This window comes from Balaenoptera physalus, assembly GCF_965194825.1.
Source record: "Balaenoptera physalus genome assembly, chromosome: 2".
Classification (NCBI taxonomy): Eukaryota; Metazoa; Chordata; class Mammalia; order Artiodactyla; family Balaenopteridae; genus Balaenoptera; species Balaenoptera physalus.
Genome location: NC_138883.1, coordinates 126,338,234 through 126,359,099, shown reverse-complemented (window position 1 = coordinate 126,359,099; position 20,866 = coordinate 126,338,234). Strand labels below are relative to the sequence as shown.

The 20,866-nt window shown below is 48.6% G+C and overlaps 1 protein-coding gene across 3 annotated transcripts in view; it reads left to right on the top strand.

Annotated features, from left to right (window-relative positions):
• Positions 1-20,866, top strand: part of ATP10A (ATPase phospholipid transporting 10A (putative)) — a 185,939-nt gene that overhangs the window by 52,745 nt on the left and 112,328 nt on the right. For all 3 annotated transcript variants that reach the window (XM_082450197.1, XM_082450196.1, XM_082450195.1), the window contains exon 2: positions 19,392-19,596. In XM_082450197.1, coding sequence (XP_082306323.1) covers positions 19,392-19,596 — 205 coding nt within the window. The remainder of the gene's footprint in view (positions 1-19,391; positions 19,597-20,866) is intronic.

The window sequence follows — 20,866 nt, the reverse complement described above, 5'->3', positions numbered from 1 at the left end:
GTGAGTTTTGGGAAGGAAAATAGTCCAGCCTTACTTTTTTAACCCATGGATTTAGAATTTCCTTGTGTTCTGCCCCTAGAAGGGACACATAAGCCTCCAACCTGTGGGCCCAGGAGGTGCGAGAGTGGACACAACCCACGGGTGTTGAGCTACAAGACTTGGACTTTTATCTGGAACTTTCTTATATGTTCATGCGATATTTTCCCAGTCAAAATCTGTAAATAGCCAGTTGTTCAAACTCGAACATAGCACAAAAATATGTATTAAGTGTGATGCAGGGGGTGGGCCCACTTTTTGGTGAATGCTACTATTGAAACATTGATTATGATAAAAGACTTTCTGTTTCTTAATGAGGCAACATCTCTTTTCCTGGATCCGGACCCTTGTACAGCAAGAGGAACTCATGGTGGTGAAGCGGAGGCCCTGAGGCCAGTGTGTGCTGGGCCTGGTGGATTCCATATACACTGTGGCTCCTAGGGACTCAACCAGTCATTCTAAACTAGCTGGAGAAGCATCACTGAGCGGGTATCCAGCAGGGTCCTGTGGGCCTGTGTGTAGATGTGGAGGCTGGTTCTCTCAGAACCTTCTCCCGCATCACCATTAGCTTGCCACACCTGCTGCATGTGCCTTATAAGATTTTGCAAGAGGGTTTTTACTTTTCCTCCATTCCCACCTTTCTGTTTTCCAAACCCAGGATGTATTACAATTTGAGCAAATCTAAAAAGCCAATACTTAAAATTCCTGATATTTTTATAATATTTTATACTTCTAAAGGAAATACCACATATATTATTCATTCAGCTGTTTAACAAACATTTATTTGACTCTATATATTTAATATTCAAAAGTGCGTGCTGGAAAACATTGGTTTGATTCCCAAGGACAGTTCTGAGAGGTGACTCGTCTGTGTCATTAGCCACGTTCTCCAGACAAGATGACTTATGTTCACGTTCCTAGTAGTTAGGTGGCTTATCCAGGTACACACAAAGTGGATGCCAGAGGCTGATTGAACACCTCTATCTTTGTAGATCTCAGGCTGTTTCTACTTGACTTCCATGCGTGTCAGTTGTCCTTGATGTGTATATCTGTGTGTACCCATCCATGTGTACATGTGTGCAACCCCCATACCTACAGACACACCGCACACACTCACGTGCATACACCACACACACACACGCCTCCCACTCACACACATCTTGTGGCAGGGCAGTGTGCAGACAGAGCAGCAGTGTGGGTGGTACTAAGGCGTACTCAAGCCCACGTCTGGCAGATCTGTGGGCTTCTCCCAGTCTACGCTTGCAGAAGCCAAGGCCTATGGAGATTTGGGAATTGCCCAGCTTGGTCCAGACTGAGTGAGGTTCATTCTTGGGCTTTCCGAATTCACTGTTGGGTTTAGCAGGTGCTGCTGGTGTGTCCACTGTGGGCTATCTTGGCCTTACAAGCAGGATGGCAGCACTTCGGAACCTGAGGGTCACATCCTTATGGAACAGGTGCTAGTGACAAGGGCCCTTGGGAATGGGGACTGGACTTTGCCCGCCAGGGGTTAGAACGGCAGCTGCATCGTGGCTAAACCCTGGTTCCCACGGACTAACTAAGGCAGAGCAGCTCGGGCTGCTTGTGTAGGTTCCGTCACTCTCTTTAAAGAACTCTACACGGTGGGTGAGTTGCTCTAGTGATGCAGTCCTTGTGTCTGAGAAGCAGAGAGGAAACTTGCAGATGCCCAGAGGGCATGAGAGCATCACAGGCCCTCTTGCTCCCCGTCGTGCCTCGTCCCTTAGCACGTAGCCCAGCAGAACCAACAGACACTGGATGAATGAATGAGTGAGTGAATGAAAGGAAGAAGGTGCCCAGCGGGTCACGAGTAATCCAGGGGTCCTAGGGGACTGCATGGCAGATGTGCCTGAGGGATAGTAAGTGGGAGCCCAGCACAGGCCACAGAGTCACAACCTGACCACCTTCCCATGAACCATTGTCTCCCCTCAGACCCTAGGCTGCTGTGTCCAGGGTCAGAGGGGGATGTGTCCCTGTGGTCGGGCCTTGCCTTGTTTCAGGAATCGTCCCCCCTCACAAGGGTCCCTTGGCCGTGAGGGCACCAGGTGGGAGCTGACTTCAGGACACATCCCACTGAATATTGGCCACACCCTCCTCACATATAAAATGCACTTTTACCTGACTTCTGCTCATGATTTGTTTTAGGCAGCATAATGATCCCCCAAAGACGTCCACCTCCTAATCCTCAGAACCTGTGAATATTTTCATGGCAAAGCACAGTTAAGGTGGCTCATCAGATGACCTTAAGATAAAGAGATTATCTTGGCTTTTCTGGGTGGGCCCATTATAATCCCAGGGATCCTAAGGTGGAAGAAAAAAATCAGGAGAGAGCCAGAGAGATGGAGCTCAGTGAGAGAGGCCTGACGCCACGTTGGCCTTGCAGGTGGAGGAGGGGGGTGGCCTTGGAAACTGGAAAAGGCAGGGAGACGGGTTTGCCCCTGGAGCCCCCAGAAAGGGGTGCGACCCTGCCGACACCTCGATTTTAGCTCAGTGAGGCCAATGTTGGGATTCTGACCTCCAGGACTATAACATGATACATTTGTGTGGCTTTAAGCCACTTCGCTTGTGGTAATCTGTTACTGCTGCCAGAGGGAACTGGTCCATAGTCCCAGGCTCTGATTCAGTGCATCCACGTGGCCCCAGCTTCAGTGAGGGAGGCCTGTGGGTCTGAGAGAAGCTGCCTCCATATTTCCCAGCCTGGTGGTTTCAGTTTTCAAGGAGGAAAGCCCAGCTCCATGTTGCGATGTTGAAACAACATGGTCTGTACTGCAGAGACAGGCATATGCAACGTCTCCGTGGTGCACTTTGCCCAATTTCTGTTCTGTTCTCAGAAGACAAGCGTCCAGTTGGAGAGTTCCCAAGTAAGTCTTGGCCCAAAAGCAACATTTTACTGACTTGAAACAGGAAAATAATTTTTAAAGTCTCCCTGGTGAACAAAGATGGCTTTGTGTGTGGTACTAGCCTGAGTTGACCACGTGCCCCCCCATCATGTGGAGCACGTGTTCCCTGTGTTGGTATAAAAAATGTGCATGAGATCCTTCCCTTTGGAACACAGGGAGATTCTCAGCCTTTGGCCCAAGGCAAGTGGTACTGCTGGCTAGTAACGGAGATATACTGCCACGTGGCCTCTGCTCTGTCAGGCATGTTGGGTTCAGAGATTAGTAAGGAGGGGTCCCCATGGGGGTCCGAGGTGCCCCTCCCACTTGGTGGTGCAAAAGGACAGTAGCCTGGTGAGCAGTAGGTGCAGAAGGGGTAGGGGCAAGGTGCTTTATAGAACGGAAAGGTGTGATTTCCTTAAAAGCAAGCTGTTCTATGCCAGGTTGAACCATTTTCAAAATGAGCACATTGAGGCCTGATGAATGGGGAACTAAGGGTGAGAGGTGTTGGCTGCCTGGGAGGTGAGTACGAGTCAGCATTCCAAAGCTCCGTAGTGGCACCTTCCCCCAGAGACTCACCCAAGACCCCGTCACAGCAGCCCTGAGTACACAGCCAAGCTCATCTCTGCACCCATTCCCTACCCCCATGGTACAAGCATTGTCACTGTTATCCCCACTCTGCAGATGGGGACACAGGCTCAGACACACGCCTGGCAGCACAGCTCGGAAGTGCTGACACTGGGGTTGAACCCAGGGTCTGGGGAGCTGCTGGCTGAGGGGCCTCAAATCCCAGTGTGTAAGACAGTGTGAGGGCAGTACATGTGGCCGGTTCCCCAAAGCATCTCTGTCCCCCTGGGGTCATGGCACACACTGGACTGCCTTCCCCAGCTGAGGGGAGGCTGTCACTCCCAAGAGTTTTCTTTTGTTCAAGTTAGTTACCTAAGAGGAGATACATTTTCCTTTCACCCAGAATGACGCCCCGGACTCTCCTCCGTAAGGGGGACAGCATGAGGATAGTGCTGTCACTAAAGTTATTCAAATACTGGCGTTAGATTAAATGTGTGGACTTTATTTCTGTAAAAGCACATAGGCTCTGCTGTTGTTGAAATACTAGGAATAAAATAAAACTGAAAAATAAAAAATTAAATAAGGTGAGAAATAGATGTTAAAATAGTTAACCATGTATTGGTATTTGAAATAAAGTGAATTTTATTAGGATGGGTAGGAAGCCTCCTGAATGTTCCAGAGTGGGCTGCCTGACACACCTTCTACGCTACACTAGACTCAGTTTGCATTGTTGGGGGGTCCAGATGAAAGCCCTTTATGGGCGTGTCCAGCGCGGGTGGTAGCCAGAGCAGCTGAATCGGGTTTTGTCACCATGATCTGGAGACTGTTCTCTTGTTAGGTGTTTGTCATCCAGCCCCTGTGGCCCAGGAGACCTGGAAGCTGTCTCACCAGACTGGAATCACATATTGCAGGAAGTAAAAAAGCCTTTTTTCTCCTGCTGATTGGAATCTTCTTGTTGTTCTGTGCTGCCCTCCTTGTGCCCTTGGCCTTGCTGCGGGATGTCCACAGACGCGGGCGGCGGGTCGGCCCCTCTTCATGACAGTGACCGCTCAGAGGTGTCTCCTGGGCCTGGGGGTGCCTGTCCCAGCTTTCCTGGCAGCAGGGGGATTCCTTGTGCCACTGAGGAGCCTAATATACACAGGTGTGTGTTTTGTGAATTCTTTTCTGAAAGATGACATTTCCAAGTTACTAAAGTTTCAAGAGCCACTGAAGGAGTGAGAGGCCTTTCCAAGGCGAGTTTGAATTACTGCTGCTGCCATTTCCACCCAGGGGGCATTGTCCTGAGGCCCAGTTGGCCCATCCCAGGGGGCAGCAGGCAAGTTCCAGGCAGAGGACACCTGTCCAGGTCACGTGTGGCTGCAGCCATGCCCAGGATGCCTGCCTCGCCACAGGGGCACATCCCCAGTGGAAAGAACCGGAGTGGTCTGAAGAAGGGTGAGTGCACTCTGATGTCGGCCAGACTCAGCTTGTGCAGGAACAAAGGCTCCCTGGCCAGCACCCTGCTGTGGGAACCCCCATGTGCTGGCCCTGGCTGTGTGTGCGCACAGGGTCATGACAGAGCCGTGGCTGTGTGGGTGAAAGAGACTGTGACACTCAGCGCCTGTGCTTTGGCTGCGAAACAAACCCTTTTCACAGGTCAAGTTTTTCCCAGCGGATTTCATGACACACTACTTCCGTTAAGGAATAAAATGTCTCAAGAAATATTTCCAGGCAGTAATTTTAGTGCTGGTACCTACCTGGCAGTCTTTGGGAAAATAAGTATTACTATTAATAGTGGTAAAGATAATAACATATTGCTAAAACCAAAATTAGGAATCAAATTCAATGGTATTTAGATTGTTAGAGGCATAAGCAGAAATCCAAAAACATTAAAAAAATTTTTGTTCCTATTTACAAGCCCTTTCAACCCCAAATCACTGAAGTGGATTGAGGGAAGGGTCTGTCTCTCCCCCATCTCAAGAAGCTATATTGAAATCCCAAAGTCGTCATTGTTACGGGTTTAGAATTGGACCAGAGGTGACCAGTCGGCAGGCCTTCCCACAGTGCGGCCTGTGTGACAGTCACGTCTATGGCACCCAGGCCTCATGAGGTGGGCTCAGCAGTATGACGGCGATTTGGTGCTGGGATGGTGGGAACCCCTGGCTGATTCAGTTCCTCCGAAGGGGTGTGCTTCTTAACTTTGCACATTTGTGTAGCGACAACAGATTCTTTGAATGTAACTTACTGTAACCTGCTTGATTCCCCCAAGAAGAAAAAGAAATTTTTTTTTCTAAATAAAGATAGGCGAGAACATCTATAATTTAGCAATTCCCATTTCTTAGCATTTTTGCCCCCAATAATCTAAAATTGGAAAGCATGGGTTACTTTAGTTTCAGGCCTTCCTTCTATGCGTGTTTTTGGAGCAACTCTCCTCTCTTCCAGCCGTGAGTCAGGGCATAGGTTTAACCCCCTCTGGTCCTCAGCATCTTCCTCCTTAAAGTGGGAGTGGCACCCCCTCACAGGGCACTGCAAACATGACTGGTGACAGTGACTCTGCGGTGGCCTGTGGGGTCTGGCAGCCATGGCACAAGGAGAAGGGGACCATCAGCAGCATGGCCAAACTCACCATGTCTTTACCCAAAGAGGGGATTAAGTCAATTCTGAATTCCAGCATTGTTGATCGTTCTCAGAAAATTATTGGGTGAAATCAATTTCCTGAGGTACTGTTGCCGTTACTGCTTTACTGGAGAAAATTGGGATTGGACTCCCAAGCTGTGAATTCCAGAGGTGTCTTACGTCCCCACACAAACTGCTTCAAAAGAAATCATGTTGCCAGAGCATAGTTTGATCCATATTTTAACATCCCTTCCGTTCCAGGGGCTGAATCTTCTGAAGGACAGGGCTTGTTTGAGGTCGTTCACCGTGCTTGTCATGACTGAGGGACATTTGCAATAAATCAATTATGGAGAAATGTTATTGCAGTGATTTTTTTAGAGAACTTTATATAGAGACTAGGTTGCTTGCGTGATTCCTCATTCTGCTTGGCCGGGGGGAATCCAGCGTGGTATTAGTCAGAGAGTGACCCAAAGGTCAGTGCTTTTCAGTGAGCCTCGGGAAGACTCCCGGCAGTGCAGTGGGAGCAGACCATCACCCCCACCGAGTGGGAAAAATCTATCTACTTCTCTGGCCCTTAGTCCCCTCAGAATGTCAAATGAGAGGGAGGGACCTTGTCATCAATGAAGCCTTCTCACTTTCAAAATTCAGATTCAGAGGAAGCAGGGGGCTCTGGGGAAATGGGGGCCTGAACCTTTCTCCTCTCCAACCTGCATACTGGAGCAGTGGCCACAGGTCTCTGTGCATCTGGACCGACCTTGGTCCATCTGGGTCCGTGCAGAGCACTGGCTCAGGCTCCTGCATAGGCCACAGGCACTCGGAGAACAGCACTGGGGTGGGTGCCACAAAGGAGAGTGTCTTGGAGAAAGCCTGGGCCTGCAGAGGGCTGTGGGCCTTCAGTGGGGAAGGTGGCCGTTGGTGCATGCAAGGGTGACCTGACGCTGTGGCCTCCAGGGTGCTTTTCATTTGCCCCTGAGGCTGGGAGAGGCTGCCAGCGGGAGCTTGGGTGAACTTCATGCTCACTGCTCTCTTGGGGGCCGCTTCACTTTCCGCAAGGCGGGCACCTGCCATCATTTTAGAAAGCAGAGCAGAGCCCAAACATGCTAACCAAGAATAGTAACCATTCCTTCAAAGGGGCCTGGCCGCCAGGGAAAGGAAAATGGTTTGAGCAGAGGGAACTCATGCCCAGAGAAACAGCTGCTGAGGAAGGCTTGGGACCATAAAGAATGACTCACAGTAACTCAGGGAGCAGTGAGCACCCAGAGGAGTGAATTGAACAAGAAGGGCTCAAAGCCTGCATGAAGATAACTGCAGTATCTCTTTGAAGGATGTAAGCCAGCAGGAGGCTTCCTGTGGCCGTGGGTGGGAGAGTGAGTTCTCCAAGAAGAGGGTGCATGTGTGCTGTGTGGTTCTGCCTGCAAGGTTCTCTTGGAATTGAATAAAATGGCCTTAGAGTTTATAATGCCCCAATATAGCCAAGACATTTTTAAAAAGATCAAACAGGAGGGACTTTTCGTACAGTTGGTGGAACCAGGGCTGCAGCATGAAGTTGACTGTGACTCGCAGGGGTGCAGAGGTGGCAGCAGGAAGCACCCAGTGTCACCCAGAGTGCCAGCCGGGGCCCTGCCATGGGGCTGCCTCCACCCGGGGTTGGGGGCTCCCAGTGGTGGGGCTGATCCAGCACACTGTGCAGTGGATCCCAGTGTCAGAGTGTGGACATGGAGAAAGATATGATAAACCCCAAATACATGATATTATATGTGAGAATTTTAGAGTGGGTGCTTAAGTTCCTTGGGAAAAGGATTATTTAATAAACAGTGTTTATACAATTGGCTGTCTGGAGGAAACAGCCTTGGACCCTCAGGTTGTACTATATAAAAATGAATATCAGTTCATTTGAACACTTGAATACTAAAGAAGAAAAGAATGCTGCACTCCCCAACAAAAAACAAAAAAGTAAACGTCCAGTCTAGGGGCACAGGGGACTTTCTTAGCCAGGCCTAGAAAACTCACACATATTTAACTATATAAAAATTTAAAACTGTTATATGACAAAAATATACTATAAGCAAACATTAAAAAACATAATTCTTTAGAGAAAAATATTTTCAAGGTAAAATAAAAAAGATTAATATTTGTAATATAAAAGCTCTCACAAATTAAGTTGTCAAGAAGGAAGCAAACAATACGATAGGAAAAACGGTGGGAAAATAGGCAGTTTATTCCCAGAAGAACAGGTTAAATGGCCTGGGTGTCAGACAGGAGCAGTAAAAAGGTAAGGTGTCCTGTCTGCCTATCAGGTGGCAAGGAGAGAAAAGAAAGAAGCACTTACTGTTTGCAGAAACAGGGCGGCGGGTACTCTTAGGTACCAATGGAGAAGTGTGTATTGTTGCAGCCTCTTAGGAAAAATTGTTAAAAACACCAGACCCCTCCCAGCTTTAAGGCATTGCCTGAAAAATGTGAGTCATCCTGACTGTTTCATGAGAATGTCATACCAACCAGTGAATGTAGAAGAAATTACCTTGAAAACTCTAAAAGTGCCCCCGAAGTGGTTTACATGCTTTACAAATGGGCAGTATTTTTATTGGGATAGAGTCTGATCCCACATCCTGATGTCTGGTGAGCTATTTTGAGACTGTCCCATGAAACTCAGAAAAGATTGCTGTAGAAATGATTTGTCCAAAAACAAAAGTTTTATAACTCACCAAGAGGTTTCTAATTGGTCATGTTCTTTTAGGTGTCATTTTGCTGTCACAAGCTAGTACAGCTCCTGGGGAAAATTCCTTTCTTCTGGGTATGCATTGTGGCATTGCAGTGAATAATTGTGTGGTCCCAGCATAGTCCAGTGGGGGCTGGGAAAGTCAGCATCCAATCTTCATTCTAAAGAAGACAGAGGCCCCGTAATCCAGGGTGAGTACCGCCAGCATCCTCTGATGTTTAGTATGAGATTCCGAATCCATTAGCATGTCTCACCGAAGGAGCAGCTGTTTCAGTTTAGGGTGGAAAGGAGACACATTCTGGACGTTATGCAACAGATTTGGGTCGGGTGTCTGCTGCAGATTTTGCCATTTCTGTTTTAGTGCTGAGTTCTCACCCACATAATTTTTAAAATATGTTGGTTCTGTAAAGGTTTACTTAATAACCCACCTTCCTGAATGTCCATCCTGGGTGCTATGAAGTGGTGGTCCTCCACCTGGAGCGACTTTGCCCCCAGGAGGAACTTGGCTGGTAGGATTTGTGGGGAGGGGCTGCTGCCCCTCTTGGGTGGGGGCTTGGTGCTGCCCAAGTCCCACAGTGCAGATAGCCCTCTGCAAAAAGAACGATCTGGCCCCAAATGTCAGTGGCGCTGAGGCTGAGAAACCCTGCTTTAAAGCCATTATCTCTCTCATTCTGGACTTTTCCTTTCTCTGCCTGTTGTGTAATTGCTGCGGACCAGGGTTCTTGGCCTCCCTAATCAATAGAAAGTGATCAGAGGCCAGACAAGAAATTCAGGCAAGGCTTTATTGGGGCCCCTGCTGCAGCAGGGGGGAGCGAAAACAAACGACAGGATCGCTTGCTTGCTCCCTCCCTGAGGGGGTGTGAGCTGGTTCCTTATATTGGGTGAAGGTAGGGGTGTGTCCAGGGGTCAGGCCGGAGCGGTGGCTTAGGTGGTTTGCCCACCCCTTTGGTGGTGTTGTGTGCAGGGGGCATGTGCAGTACCCTGCTTTTGCTCTCCACCCCGTTTTTGTTCCTGGCTCTTCAGAAGTGGCAGTTGGGTTTTTTGGTCTCTTCGTATCTTGTTGTCCAGAATTTGCCCCAACTGTACATGCATGCAGTTATTTTTAGTTCGTTATAGTTTCTTTGTATTTTGTAGCTAGAGGAGAGGTTTGTCCAGGTGCAAGCATTGCAGCACTGCAGCAAAGGGGCCCAGGTCCCAGGCGTGTCTCATAATGAGTGTATATTAAATTTGGAGTAGTTTCAGAGTCTTGATGGGTCTTTTTAAAGTGCTGTGAAAATTGTCCATCTTTGTCTCTCTCTCTCTTCATCCCCACACACTCCTTCATTTGTCCACGATCTGAATAATGGATCCATGAAGGGTTTTCTCATCCCTAGGCATCAGGCCTTGGCACGATGATTATTCCACGAGATTCTTGGATCTCTTGCTGCCACACTCCCATTTAGGGCTTGCCTCACTGCATCCTGTTTTCTCATTTGTTCTGTTTGCTTAAAAAAGCTTTAAAAAGTGTTGAGCAGCTCTCCCCTTCGAGGGCCAAAGGAGTACTTCACTCGGGCCATGCTTGGGAGGCCTGAGTCTAGTTGGTTTGCGTGTTTCGTGAGTTCTCTGGGCTTCTCTTTTTCTTAAAAATGTGTTCTGTGGATCTTTCTAGATACTTTACGTTTGACCCTACCTCGATCTTGAACCATTTGGAGGAAAGAACATGCATTCACCTGCATGTATCCCGATATTTATGGCCAACTTTTTTTCTGTTTAGTAAATGAAGCACAACTTTAGTTGGAGCTTGCCTTTCTTATCCAGGGGATGTTTTACCAACAGAAGATGTGATAAACTGACAGGTAGACCTGAAGCAATTTGATGTTTGGAAAGAGCTCTCTCTTTACAGGGATAGTTGTTCCACGTCAGAGACATTGTATGGAATGTTGCTAACCACGCGGTCTTATTTTCTCTATGATTCTACATTCAGCGCTGCCCATACAGGTACCCCATTCACTTAACTGTTCTGAACAATCACACCGTCTTTCTAAGTTAAGAAAACAAAATCTCAGCTCTTGCTTTAATTACAAACCACAGAGTAAATGTAAAATGTATAATACTTTCAAAACCAGACCTCCCCCAGGGCTTCATGGGCCCCGGAGTCAGACAGATTTGGCCCTCGCTGTGCCCCTTTCTGGGTGTGACTTTGGACAGGTCAGTCTATCCATCCGTAAGTGAGAATGTAGTGTGAGGACTGTGTGTAAGCACTCTGCGTGCTGCCTGCTCCATGTGAGGGCTGCACTTAGCGGGGATACGTACCTATTGTTCTGTTGCTCTGATTATTAAGATGATGCTGATGTGTGGGCGCTGACGGGGATTTGGTGTCAGCCTCCAGCTGGCGTTGGCTGAAAGCCTTGTCCCAAGCCGTTAAGCATTCGTGAACCTTGTGCAGGTGGCCCACTCCTGGAAAACATTTCCCCGTCTTTCAAGAGACTGAACTGTCCCTTAGCCAGGCAGGAAATGTGCTTGAGTGGAAAACAGGTCTGGAGGGGGAGGAAGAAGGGCCAGGAGTGTTTGGAAAAGTGACCTTTGATCGTAACAGGTGTGCCGTATTCAGGTTTGTGCCGCTGAAGGTTGAGGCCCTACAAAAGGAAATAAAAATACGGTGACTGTGAGCACACATTCCATGACTGTTTGTCCAGATGTGATCACTTGGCAGTGGAAAGTGTGGCCCCTGGACTCCTGCCCGTGGTGGTGAGCAGGCACCACGAGACCTTGGGCACATCTTCATCCTGGGCTCCCAGCCCCCACTCTTTGCCCCGCCTGCCTGCCCAGCCACCCCCGCCGGCTTCCCCTCCTCGGCATTCCCTCCCTCGTTGCTTCCGTCTGAGCTCACGCTGTTTCCTTCTAGCCAGCTCTCTCCCTGGTAATCACCATGACAGTGCCCGTGGTCGGCATCCTGTCACCTCCATGCGTGAACCCTGAGTGCCTGTCTTTATCTACCTTGGTCTTTGAAGCATCTCCCACCCCATACGCCCACCAGCATCTTGGACTCAGCACTGCTCACAACTGGACTCTGTTCCATCCCACAGCACACCCACTCCTGGGTGAGGTCAGTGGCTCCCACATTCCAGCCACCAGGGCTGGAGACCTGGGCACCCCGTTCCTGACTCATCTGATCATTCATGGAGTCCAGTCACGTTGATTGTACAGTCGAACTCCCATGCCTGGTCTTTCTTTACTGTTTCTGTGTCTGAGTCTCCTGATTTCTTTTGCTGTGCCCTCCCTTAGCTTTGGTTTGGGCATTGCCCTTTCAGCCTCTCCCTAAATTCCACTCTTTAGTATAAGTAGTCTGCTTGGGGTGGGTGGGGTATGGGTTAGGCTAAGATTTTTTTCATCCTTCAGGAGCTAAAGTCAGTTGCCCCCTCTTCCAGGAGGCACTCCCTGACTGCCTAATCAAAACAAGTGTTCTTCTCAGCCCTGAACTGTACTTAAAACACAAGTGAGGGAATTGTACTTTCATCTTTTTTTTTTTTTTTAATTTTTATTTATTTATATTTATTTTTGGCTGTGTTGGGTCTTCGTTTCTGTGCGAGGGCTTTCTCTAGTTGCAGCAAGCGGGGGCCACTCTTCATCGCGGTGCGCGGGCCTCTCACTGTCGTGGCCTCTCTTGTTGCGGAGCACAAGCTCCAAACGCACAGGCTCAGTAATTGTGGCTCACGGGCCTAGTTGCTCTAGCGGCATGTGGGATCTTCCCAGACCAGGGCTCGAACCCGTGTCCCCTGCATTGGCAGGCAGATTCTCAACCGCTGCGCCACCAGGGAAGCCCTCATCTTTAATGCCTTGTTTTCAAGTGGATTTGCTCAAACCTTAAAAACCCTCCATCTCTTCTTTCTCTTTCTCATTCTTTCCTGCCCATCCAAACCCAAGACACACTCCTTTGTTTGTTGGTCTTGTTGGGGGAGAGACAAGTTTAAGGGAGGGAAAAATCAAGGGAGGTGAGTGAGATGTGCCTTGTTTACCCCTGCACACGCATTGCCAGCACCTGAGCAGGGTGTGGGCATGGTGCATGGTGGGAGGGCTTTGGGGAGTTCCCGTGTGTGGTTGTGAAACTTATATGCAATTGAATTAAAGGGAGCATTTTTGGAACATGAGAAAGTATATGGTAAAATATGGCCACGTAAAGTGTTAGATAATGTAAGGGCCAGAAAATCAAATGTGTATCCAAGTTATAAGCATTTCAATCTTCTCATTCATTTCCTAAATTACTGAGAAATGGAAGAGGCAAGCGTCTCCAACAGCAAGATGCCCTGGGACGCTGGTTCCATGCATGTGACATGGGCATTTCATGGACACATTTAGAACTGTGGGCAGCCTGCCTCCTGGTCACTAAACTGGAATGGTCGTGTCACATTACAAGGGAGGAGTCACCTGCTGTGGGTGGAGTCAAAAATGGGCGTGCATCTTCCTCTCCCTCCTTCCTTCAGGCGGGAGGACTCTTACGTTCATGAATCCATAAACCAGGTTGGAGATCAGGGACAGTGACAGCCCAATTATTGTTGGGACTGTCCTTGTACAAGGAGGGGCAGTGGGTCACCAGGGATGTTAAATGGTTTCTCAAATTTGGAATCTGTTGTCACCTTAAAAAAATTTTCTTTTGCTGTTTGGGAAAATGGTAATCCAATAACCCAAATGAAAATTTCTTTGAAAACAACGCATTGAAGATGAAAGTAAAATTCCCTCAATTCTGCAAGTGCCTTTTTCTTTTTAAACTTTATCAATTTGTTCGGTTTTATTCCTTGGCCACATTATGTTACCGAGTCCAAGCTCATAATGCTCGCTGCACTACCGGACAGGCCAGTAAATTGAGAGATGAGCTGCTGAGGCAAGGAATAGTGACGTTATTTGGAAAGCCAGCAGAACAAGAAGGTGGTGGACTCCTGCCCCGAAGAACCATCTTGCCTGAGTTAAAATTCAGACTTCTTTTATACTAAAAGGGGAAGTAAAGTCAAACATTTCCTGGTTCTGGTCAGCCTCCAGAGGGGATGTGTTAATTTCTCCTCCCTGTAGTCATTCACAGGTGGGCCTGGTCAGGATGTTTCCTGTGAGTTAAACAAAGGTATTTTAGCTTAAGGCTCAGTACCTGGGAGGCAGGGTTCCCAGAGATGGGCCATTATGTATAATTTAAGCTTATAGGCAATGTCCCTTTAGTGATTAACTTAAAGCAAAAGCAATAGAATACAGAAGTTAAAGAAACAGATCCAATATGGAGTCAGATTTGTTTTCCCCCCCAATACAATTGGAGAGATTTATAAATACATTGTTGAAAACCCTTAGCCATTGCAGAGACAGTTTCAACACTGGAGAGGGATCATGAGTGAGGCTGAACTGGTGGGAATTCTGATGCATTTCAAAAAATAAATCATTAACAGAACATTTCTGAGCAGGAGTCCTTGAACCCTGCATTCATGAAGAGCTACATGAAAGTAACTTCAGGCAAAAACCTGCTTTCAACTGCTTAAAATAATTCCTGTAAATTCTGTAAGCCAGCTACCTCCTCTTATTGGAATTGTTTACTTAGTAACTTTAAAAACATAACTAGTACAAATAAATAGTTTGTCAGCCTAAATAACTGACCAAAAATGATGAATTAAGGGATCTTAAAATTCTGTTTACTGCTTGTCTTTAAATAAAATTTGTCACTAGTCACTCTAATATTTCCTTATTCCTTCACCCCCCACATTGTGCTGTTTTGCACAAAAAAGGCTCAGATTAGAACTTCAAAGCTCAGCAGGACTAATTATAAATGGTGTTAATTGATTTTCCCAGAAGAGGAAAGCTAATCATTAGAAGCCTCTTTTGGCCTAAGAACAGATCTTGGAAATTATCTGTTTAACACTCTGGCTTTACAGTTGAGCAAACAACAGGCCAAGAGGTGAGGGGTTTGGCGCAGAAAAACCAGTGGCAGTGCTTCCCTAGAAAAGACATGTTTTTGCCTGTGGCCTTCTAAGGGTTCTTTCGAACAGAAGGCATTTTTATCAGGACCCCTTTCAGCTTGGACCCCTCCCCCATCCCCGCCCCCATCTCAGAAGAATCACACTTTTTTCCACCAATGACCCTGAACTCTTGGATTGACACTCTGGGGCAGACCCCTCAGGACACCTGAGCAGGGTACTCGCTGATGGCTGATTGCAAGGGCGGTTGTCATTCTCGTGGAGGGTCCATGCTCCATGCTTGTAATATGTATGATGTGGCCCATATTTCAAGACTACACGTTTTCAGGTTTCCCCACATTTTAGTATGTTATGCATACCTTCTGTTGGGCTCCCACTTTGTGAGGAGAGGGAAGTGTGTTTGGATTTTAACCAGTCTTGCTCTGCGTTCTTTTCCTATGAGGTACTCTTTTCTCGGTGTGCATATTCTAAAGCTGAGTGGGAGTTTTCCAGTTGCTGTGCCCTGAGAGGACTGAGACGCCTCTGACTCCTGCTTCTGTGCAGAAGAAGGGAATTGTGCGTATTAGTTTTCTACTGCTGTGTGCTGAGTTACTATAAACTCAGCAGCTGGAGACAACTCAGATGTGTGCTGTCACAGCTTCCGGGAGCAGGCGTGCAGGCGCGGGTTGGCTGGGTGCTCTGCCCTGGGTGTTACCCGCTGCAGTCCAGGTGTTGGCCTGGCTGTGATCTCGTCCTGCTCCAGGCTCGTTCAGGTTCTTGGTGGAATTCAGCTCCGGTGCTGGTAGGCCTGGGGCCCTGTGCTCTTGCTGGCTGACGGCCAGGGCCACTCTCAGCTCCTGGCCCTGGTCATGAGGCCCTTCCATTGCTCTCTACACTTTCATGTCTGACTTACTGTCTCTGGTTTAGGCCCAGTTTACAGGGTTCCTGTGGCTCCATCAGGCCCACCTGATGATTAGCTCGTAGCCCACTGACGGGTCACCTTCATTACACCTGCAGGAGTGACTCCTCCCACATTCACAGCCCCCACCTTACTTGGGGGCCGGGGGTGGGGCGCTGGCAGGGGCTTGCACACCAGGGCTGGGGATCTAGGGGATGTCTCAGAATCCTGCCACCACATGGGGCAGCACCTGTGCTTGAAGGAATATCTCGGGGGCAAACTACACAGGGCCACTTCCTAAAATTGCTGGAAACAAATGCATAATGTTGAGGACTGGGTGATTTTAAACTTTGCATCTCAGGTGGATCCCCTGGTCCCTGGAGGAGTGCAGGCACCTGCCTGGTGGAGGTTAGAATTCTGGAGTTTGCAAGGAGGCCACAGGTGGCATACACTCCTGAGACTTTTCCTGTGGAGAGGAGGGGTCATGTGTCCTGTCCACCCTAGACTGCATCCACCGTGACCTGAGGAAATAGAAGCCGGTCCTAAATTGTTTACCTGCTGCTTCTAAAATCAGTGTTCTTAGGAGGCCAGTGTTGCCGTATGGTGTCAGTGGGACTTACATCTTTTCTCTGCGGTGCTTTTCCAGTGCACAGACATGGGGCCATGTGGGACACAAGCCTGTGGAAGAGTCTCCTGGTGTGATGCCCTCTGTCACCTGGTCCTCTGCTGCTCTCCCCCTTCCCATCCCTGCAGGCTGGGAGCCGCTCCTTCCGGCAGGAGTCATGGGAATTGAAGTTATTGGGTGCTAGTCTGCTCAGGCTGCTGTGACAGCACCACAGACTGGGCGGCTTAAACAACAGAAGTTTATTGTCTCACAGTCTGGAGGCAGGATGTCCAAGATCAAGGCATTGACAGGACTGGTGTCTCTGGGGGCCTCTCTCCTTGGCTTGCTGATGGCCGTCTTCTCCCTGTGTCCTCACATGGTCTTTCTCTGTGCATACACATCCCTGGTGTCTCTCCCTCTCCTTATAAGGATCAGGGCCCCACCCTATGACCTCATTTTGACTCAGTCACCTCTTTAAAGACCTTATGTCCAAATACAGTTGCTGAGAAAAGGAGGGCAGCTTATATCTAATATGTATGTTATAGGTAATGTATCTATTATATATGTATAGACATACACATGTAATATGTAATATAGTATATATAAGTTATACAGTATATGTTACTATATAACGTATATGATATACATATAATAAAAATAAGAGTATCGCAGGCCAGGCAGGGCCGTTGCAGGGTTGGTGTAGGGTCCACACTCAGTGCTGGAGCTCCTGCTGGAACAGTCAACCGGACTGTGGGGCTTCAGTGAGGAATTTTTGTCTGTCTGTCAAGGTGATGCTGTTCTTCCACACGTGACTCCTGAGTCTGGGCTTTAAGGGTCCTGCTGCTTTAGGAGTTCCTGTGAGCTGCAGGGCCTTTCTCTTTCAGGCATCCTGGAGCTGCTCTGCTGCCGCTCCCTTTGCTTTCCATGGCTGGGACGGGTCCTCCCGCCAGGATGGTCGGTTACCGAGGTCTCCTCATCCATTGCTGTGTGTTACCAGGGGCCTGTGCGGGGGTCTCCTTCGGGCTCAAATGTCTCCATCAAAGTTACTGTTTTCAATACATGCTCTGCTGGAGTGGGCAAGCTAATATTTTAAGATTTCAAAGCAGATGGAAACTGACTTTATTTTTGATGAGTTCTGTAAATGGAATGTAGTGAAGATAAACAACCCAGACAGTGTCACGCCCCGCCTCCTCCGGCCCGGCCATCCCCGCCTCCTGCCTGTCCCCAGGGCCAGTGTAGGACCACTGGTCTCCTGGCAGCTGCTGTCACACTGGGGCCCGTCCAGCTCACTGTCAGCGTGCACTGCCCACCTCAGTGACCGCACAGCGAATTAGCTTTTGGAAACCTTCTTCTGGAAAGGACAGGGCCTTTCAAATTCCTCTGTACTTTCTGTGGGAAGCCAACAAAGTGTCCTGATAAGGAAGAAAGACTAAAGAGCTAATGTTGCAATGATAGAAAGTCAAGGTTTGATCTTCAGAAGAGGAAATAGGAACATACTTAAGTGATGTTTCATTTGTCACTCATCAAGGATGTCTGTCCACTGGGAAGAAGTCAGACTGTGACAGTGAGCGGGCAGCACCCTTGGGCTCGGGCTAGGGGACTTGTCACAGCTGGAAAAGGATGCCTCACCTGAACAGCACCCTGGCCTTGCAGGGAGGGTTGGGTCTGGAAGAATACCTTTGATTCTATAGCCCCCAGGGGGTGCTATCTAATGCTTTGGTCTCGCCTTGAATTTATTTTTGAGGACAAAGTTGTATCTAATTTATCTTTGTTGGCCCTATAGCGACCAAAGTACGGTGGATCTTGAAACAGAGGAATGCAAGTAAATAGAGGCTTATAGTGGAAGGGGCTACTTCTCTTTTCAGCACCTGGGGCAGCTGATGCTAGGAGCCCCTGGAAGTCTGCCGTGGGTTCCCTCAGATCCACAGTGTGGAATAAAATAGAGGTCTGACACTCAGGACTCATCACCCAGCGCTCAAGAGTCAGGTGAGACAGACTCGCTGCTGAATTGTTCTCCGGGAGCTCAGGCGAGGAAGTGTGGGGGACCAGTGAGAAGGTGATGGTGAAAGTGAAGTGTGTTTTAGGGCTTTTTATTTTCCTAACAACATAACCCAGAGGATTTTTTGATGCAGTTTTCTCATGTAGAATGTCATGTTGAGATAAAGTCTTGTTCCTCTGCTTATTTATAAAACTGGACAAAACTGCCTTCAAGGAGCTCTTAAAAAGCCCTTTGTAGGATTAATGAGCCCATTTTTCCAGAGTGAAAAAAAATCTAAAGCCGAAATCTACACGTGTTTTCATCCTACTACCTATTAATCAATAGTAACTATCAGGTATTGAAAGCTGACTGTGGCAGGCACTCATTTGAGTGATTTTCTCCTTCATCTTGAGTGTCGTGGAGAGGATACATCTGCTGTGATCTCCATCCTGCAGAAGGTACAGAGGTTCTACTAGCTGTCTCTATGAATTTGTCTATTGTAGGGACCTCCTAAAAGTGAAATCGTACAGTGTTTGTCCTGTTGTGACTGGCTTATTTCACTTAGCATAATGTCCTCTGAGTTCATCCATGTTGTAACATGTGTCAGAATTTCCTTCCTTTTCATGGCTGAATCATATTCCACTGTATGGGTATACGACATTTTGCTTATCCATCTATTGTTGGGCATTTGGGTTGTTTCCACTTTTGGGCTATTGGGAGTAATGCTTTTATGAACATGGGTAGGCAAATATCCGTTCGAGTCCCTGCTTTTAATTCTTTGGGGTATATACCTAGGAGTGGAAAGTGTAACCATTTTAAAGTGGACAGCTCAGTGGCATTTAGTGCATTTAGTGTTGTGTAACCATCACCACTACCTAGTTCCAGAACATTTTAATCACCCCAAATGGAAACCTGTACCCAGGAAACAATTTCTCTCCGTCCCATCTTCCCTCCCCTCAGGCTCTGGCAGCCACGAATCCACCTTCTATTGCCATGGATTTGCCTGTTCTAGATATTTCATATTACTGGAGTCTCACTATATGTGGCCTTTAGGAATCTTCTTTTAAATGCTTGTTATTATGGAAAATTTCAGCATTACAGAAAGTGGCACGAAGTGTTCAATGAGCTGCATGTGCCCATCATCCAGATTTGGCCTCCATCGATCTCCTCCAGACTTGTTAACGGCTGTCTCTTTACCAGGGAAGAAAAGCAGTACGTGAACCGATTCTGGAAAGAAATCCGCGTGGGAGACTTTGTGCGTCTTCGCTGCAACGAGATCATCCCTGCAGACATCCTGCTGCTCTACTCCAGTGACCCCGACGGGCTGTGCCACATCGAGACAGCCAACCTGGATGGAGAGACCAACCTGAAACGGCGCCAGGTGGTCCGAGGCTTCTCCGAGCTCGTAAGTGACCTGGCGTGTCCGGGGTCCCAGGTACCACGTCCCGTGGTGCTTCCCATGCCGGCCCTCCAGGCCTTCGAGCACCTGCATCCCCTCCATCAGGCCAGGCTGATGGATGGATGTGGGACTGAGGGTCTGAGAGGACCCCAGTCCCCCTGAGCGCATAACTGGCCCGTGACTATGGGAAACAGGACCCAGTTTTATGACTCTGATTTCCACTGTACACTTCTTAGATTTGGAGTCCATTTAAAGTCACTAGGAACACTTGGGACTGGCTGACTGTCAGCATTTACCCAGCTGTTGCTGTCATTCTAACACAGCAGCAGTAATGACCCGACCCCAGCATGTGGCTCAGGAATTTCTCTCCTCAGGGGTGTTTCTGAGTTCAGTGTCAGGTCTTCTGTGACTGAATTCTGCCTTGGAGGAGCATTGACTACAGCTCAGAAATGCTGGCCCTGTGGGGAGTGAGAAGTAGGAAGGGGAGCAGGGTCCCACCACCTATACCCACTGATAGCCTTGTGGCCGGAAAATTCAGACCCTGTCAGGGGTTTCCAACCTCTGTCCCCCTCTAGGTCTGTGCAGAGGATGCAGGGGTGCCAACGCCAGGGGACAGAAAGGAGCATGAGCCCTTGGGGATCAGGAGGTGTCTGGCAGGGCAGTGGACTAGCCCACACCTTGTTCTCCTGACACTGAGCTGCCTGTCTCTGTCACTCAGGGGCCTTGCCATCGAGGAAGGAAGGTTTAAGAAGTGCCCGAGGCAGTGAGCTCCTGAGTTTCAGGAAGGCAGCCACTGGGGGGGTCTCTTCTTCTGTCACATAATGGGTGTCAGTGTCACACACTGGGGATTTTCTTCCTCTGTCGTTGGCACCCTCTCAGTGAGCTCCTACAGGAGAACCAGGCCTTAGAATCAGGACTGGGATGGGTCTGGAGCAGTTGGCTTGTTTTATAGCCTGGGGTTGTCCCTGGGGCACTGTTGGCATTTGACGTAGGGCATTAATTGTGCAGGATTGTCGGGGGGCATCCCCGCATCCCGCTATGAGTGTCCATGCCGTTTACCCTTGGTCACTGTGACAGCCGAAGGCACCTCCTACACACTTGCAAAGGGCCAGATGGCGTCCCAGACCCTGGGGCTACTTCTGGCCTTGGTGGCAGGACTTTCTGAGCCTGACGCTCACCCACCTCCTGCAGACAGCCTGGACTTCCTCACCAGTGTCTGGATTGTTCTGCCCTCACTTCTGTCCACCACCATGATTTCCTCGTTTTCATCTCCTTT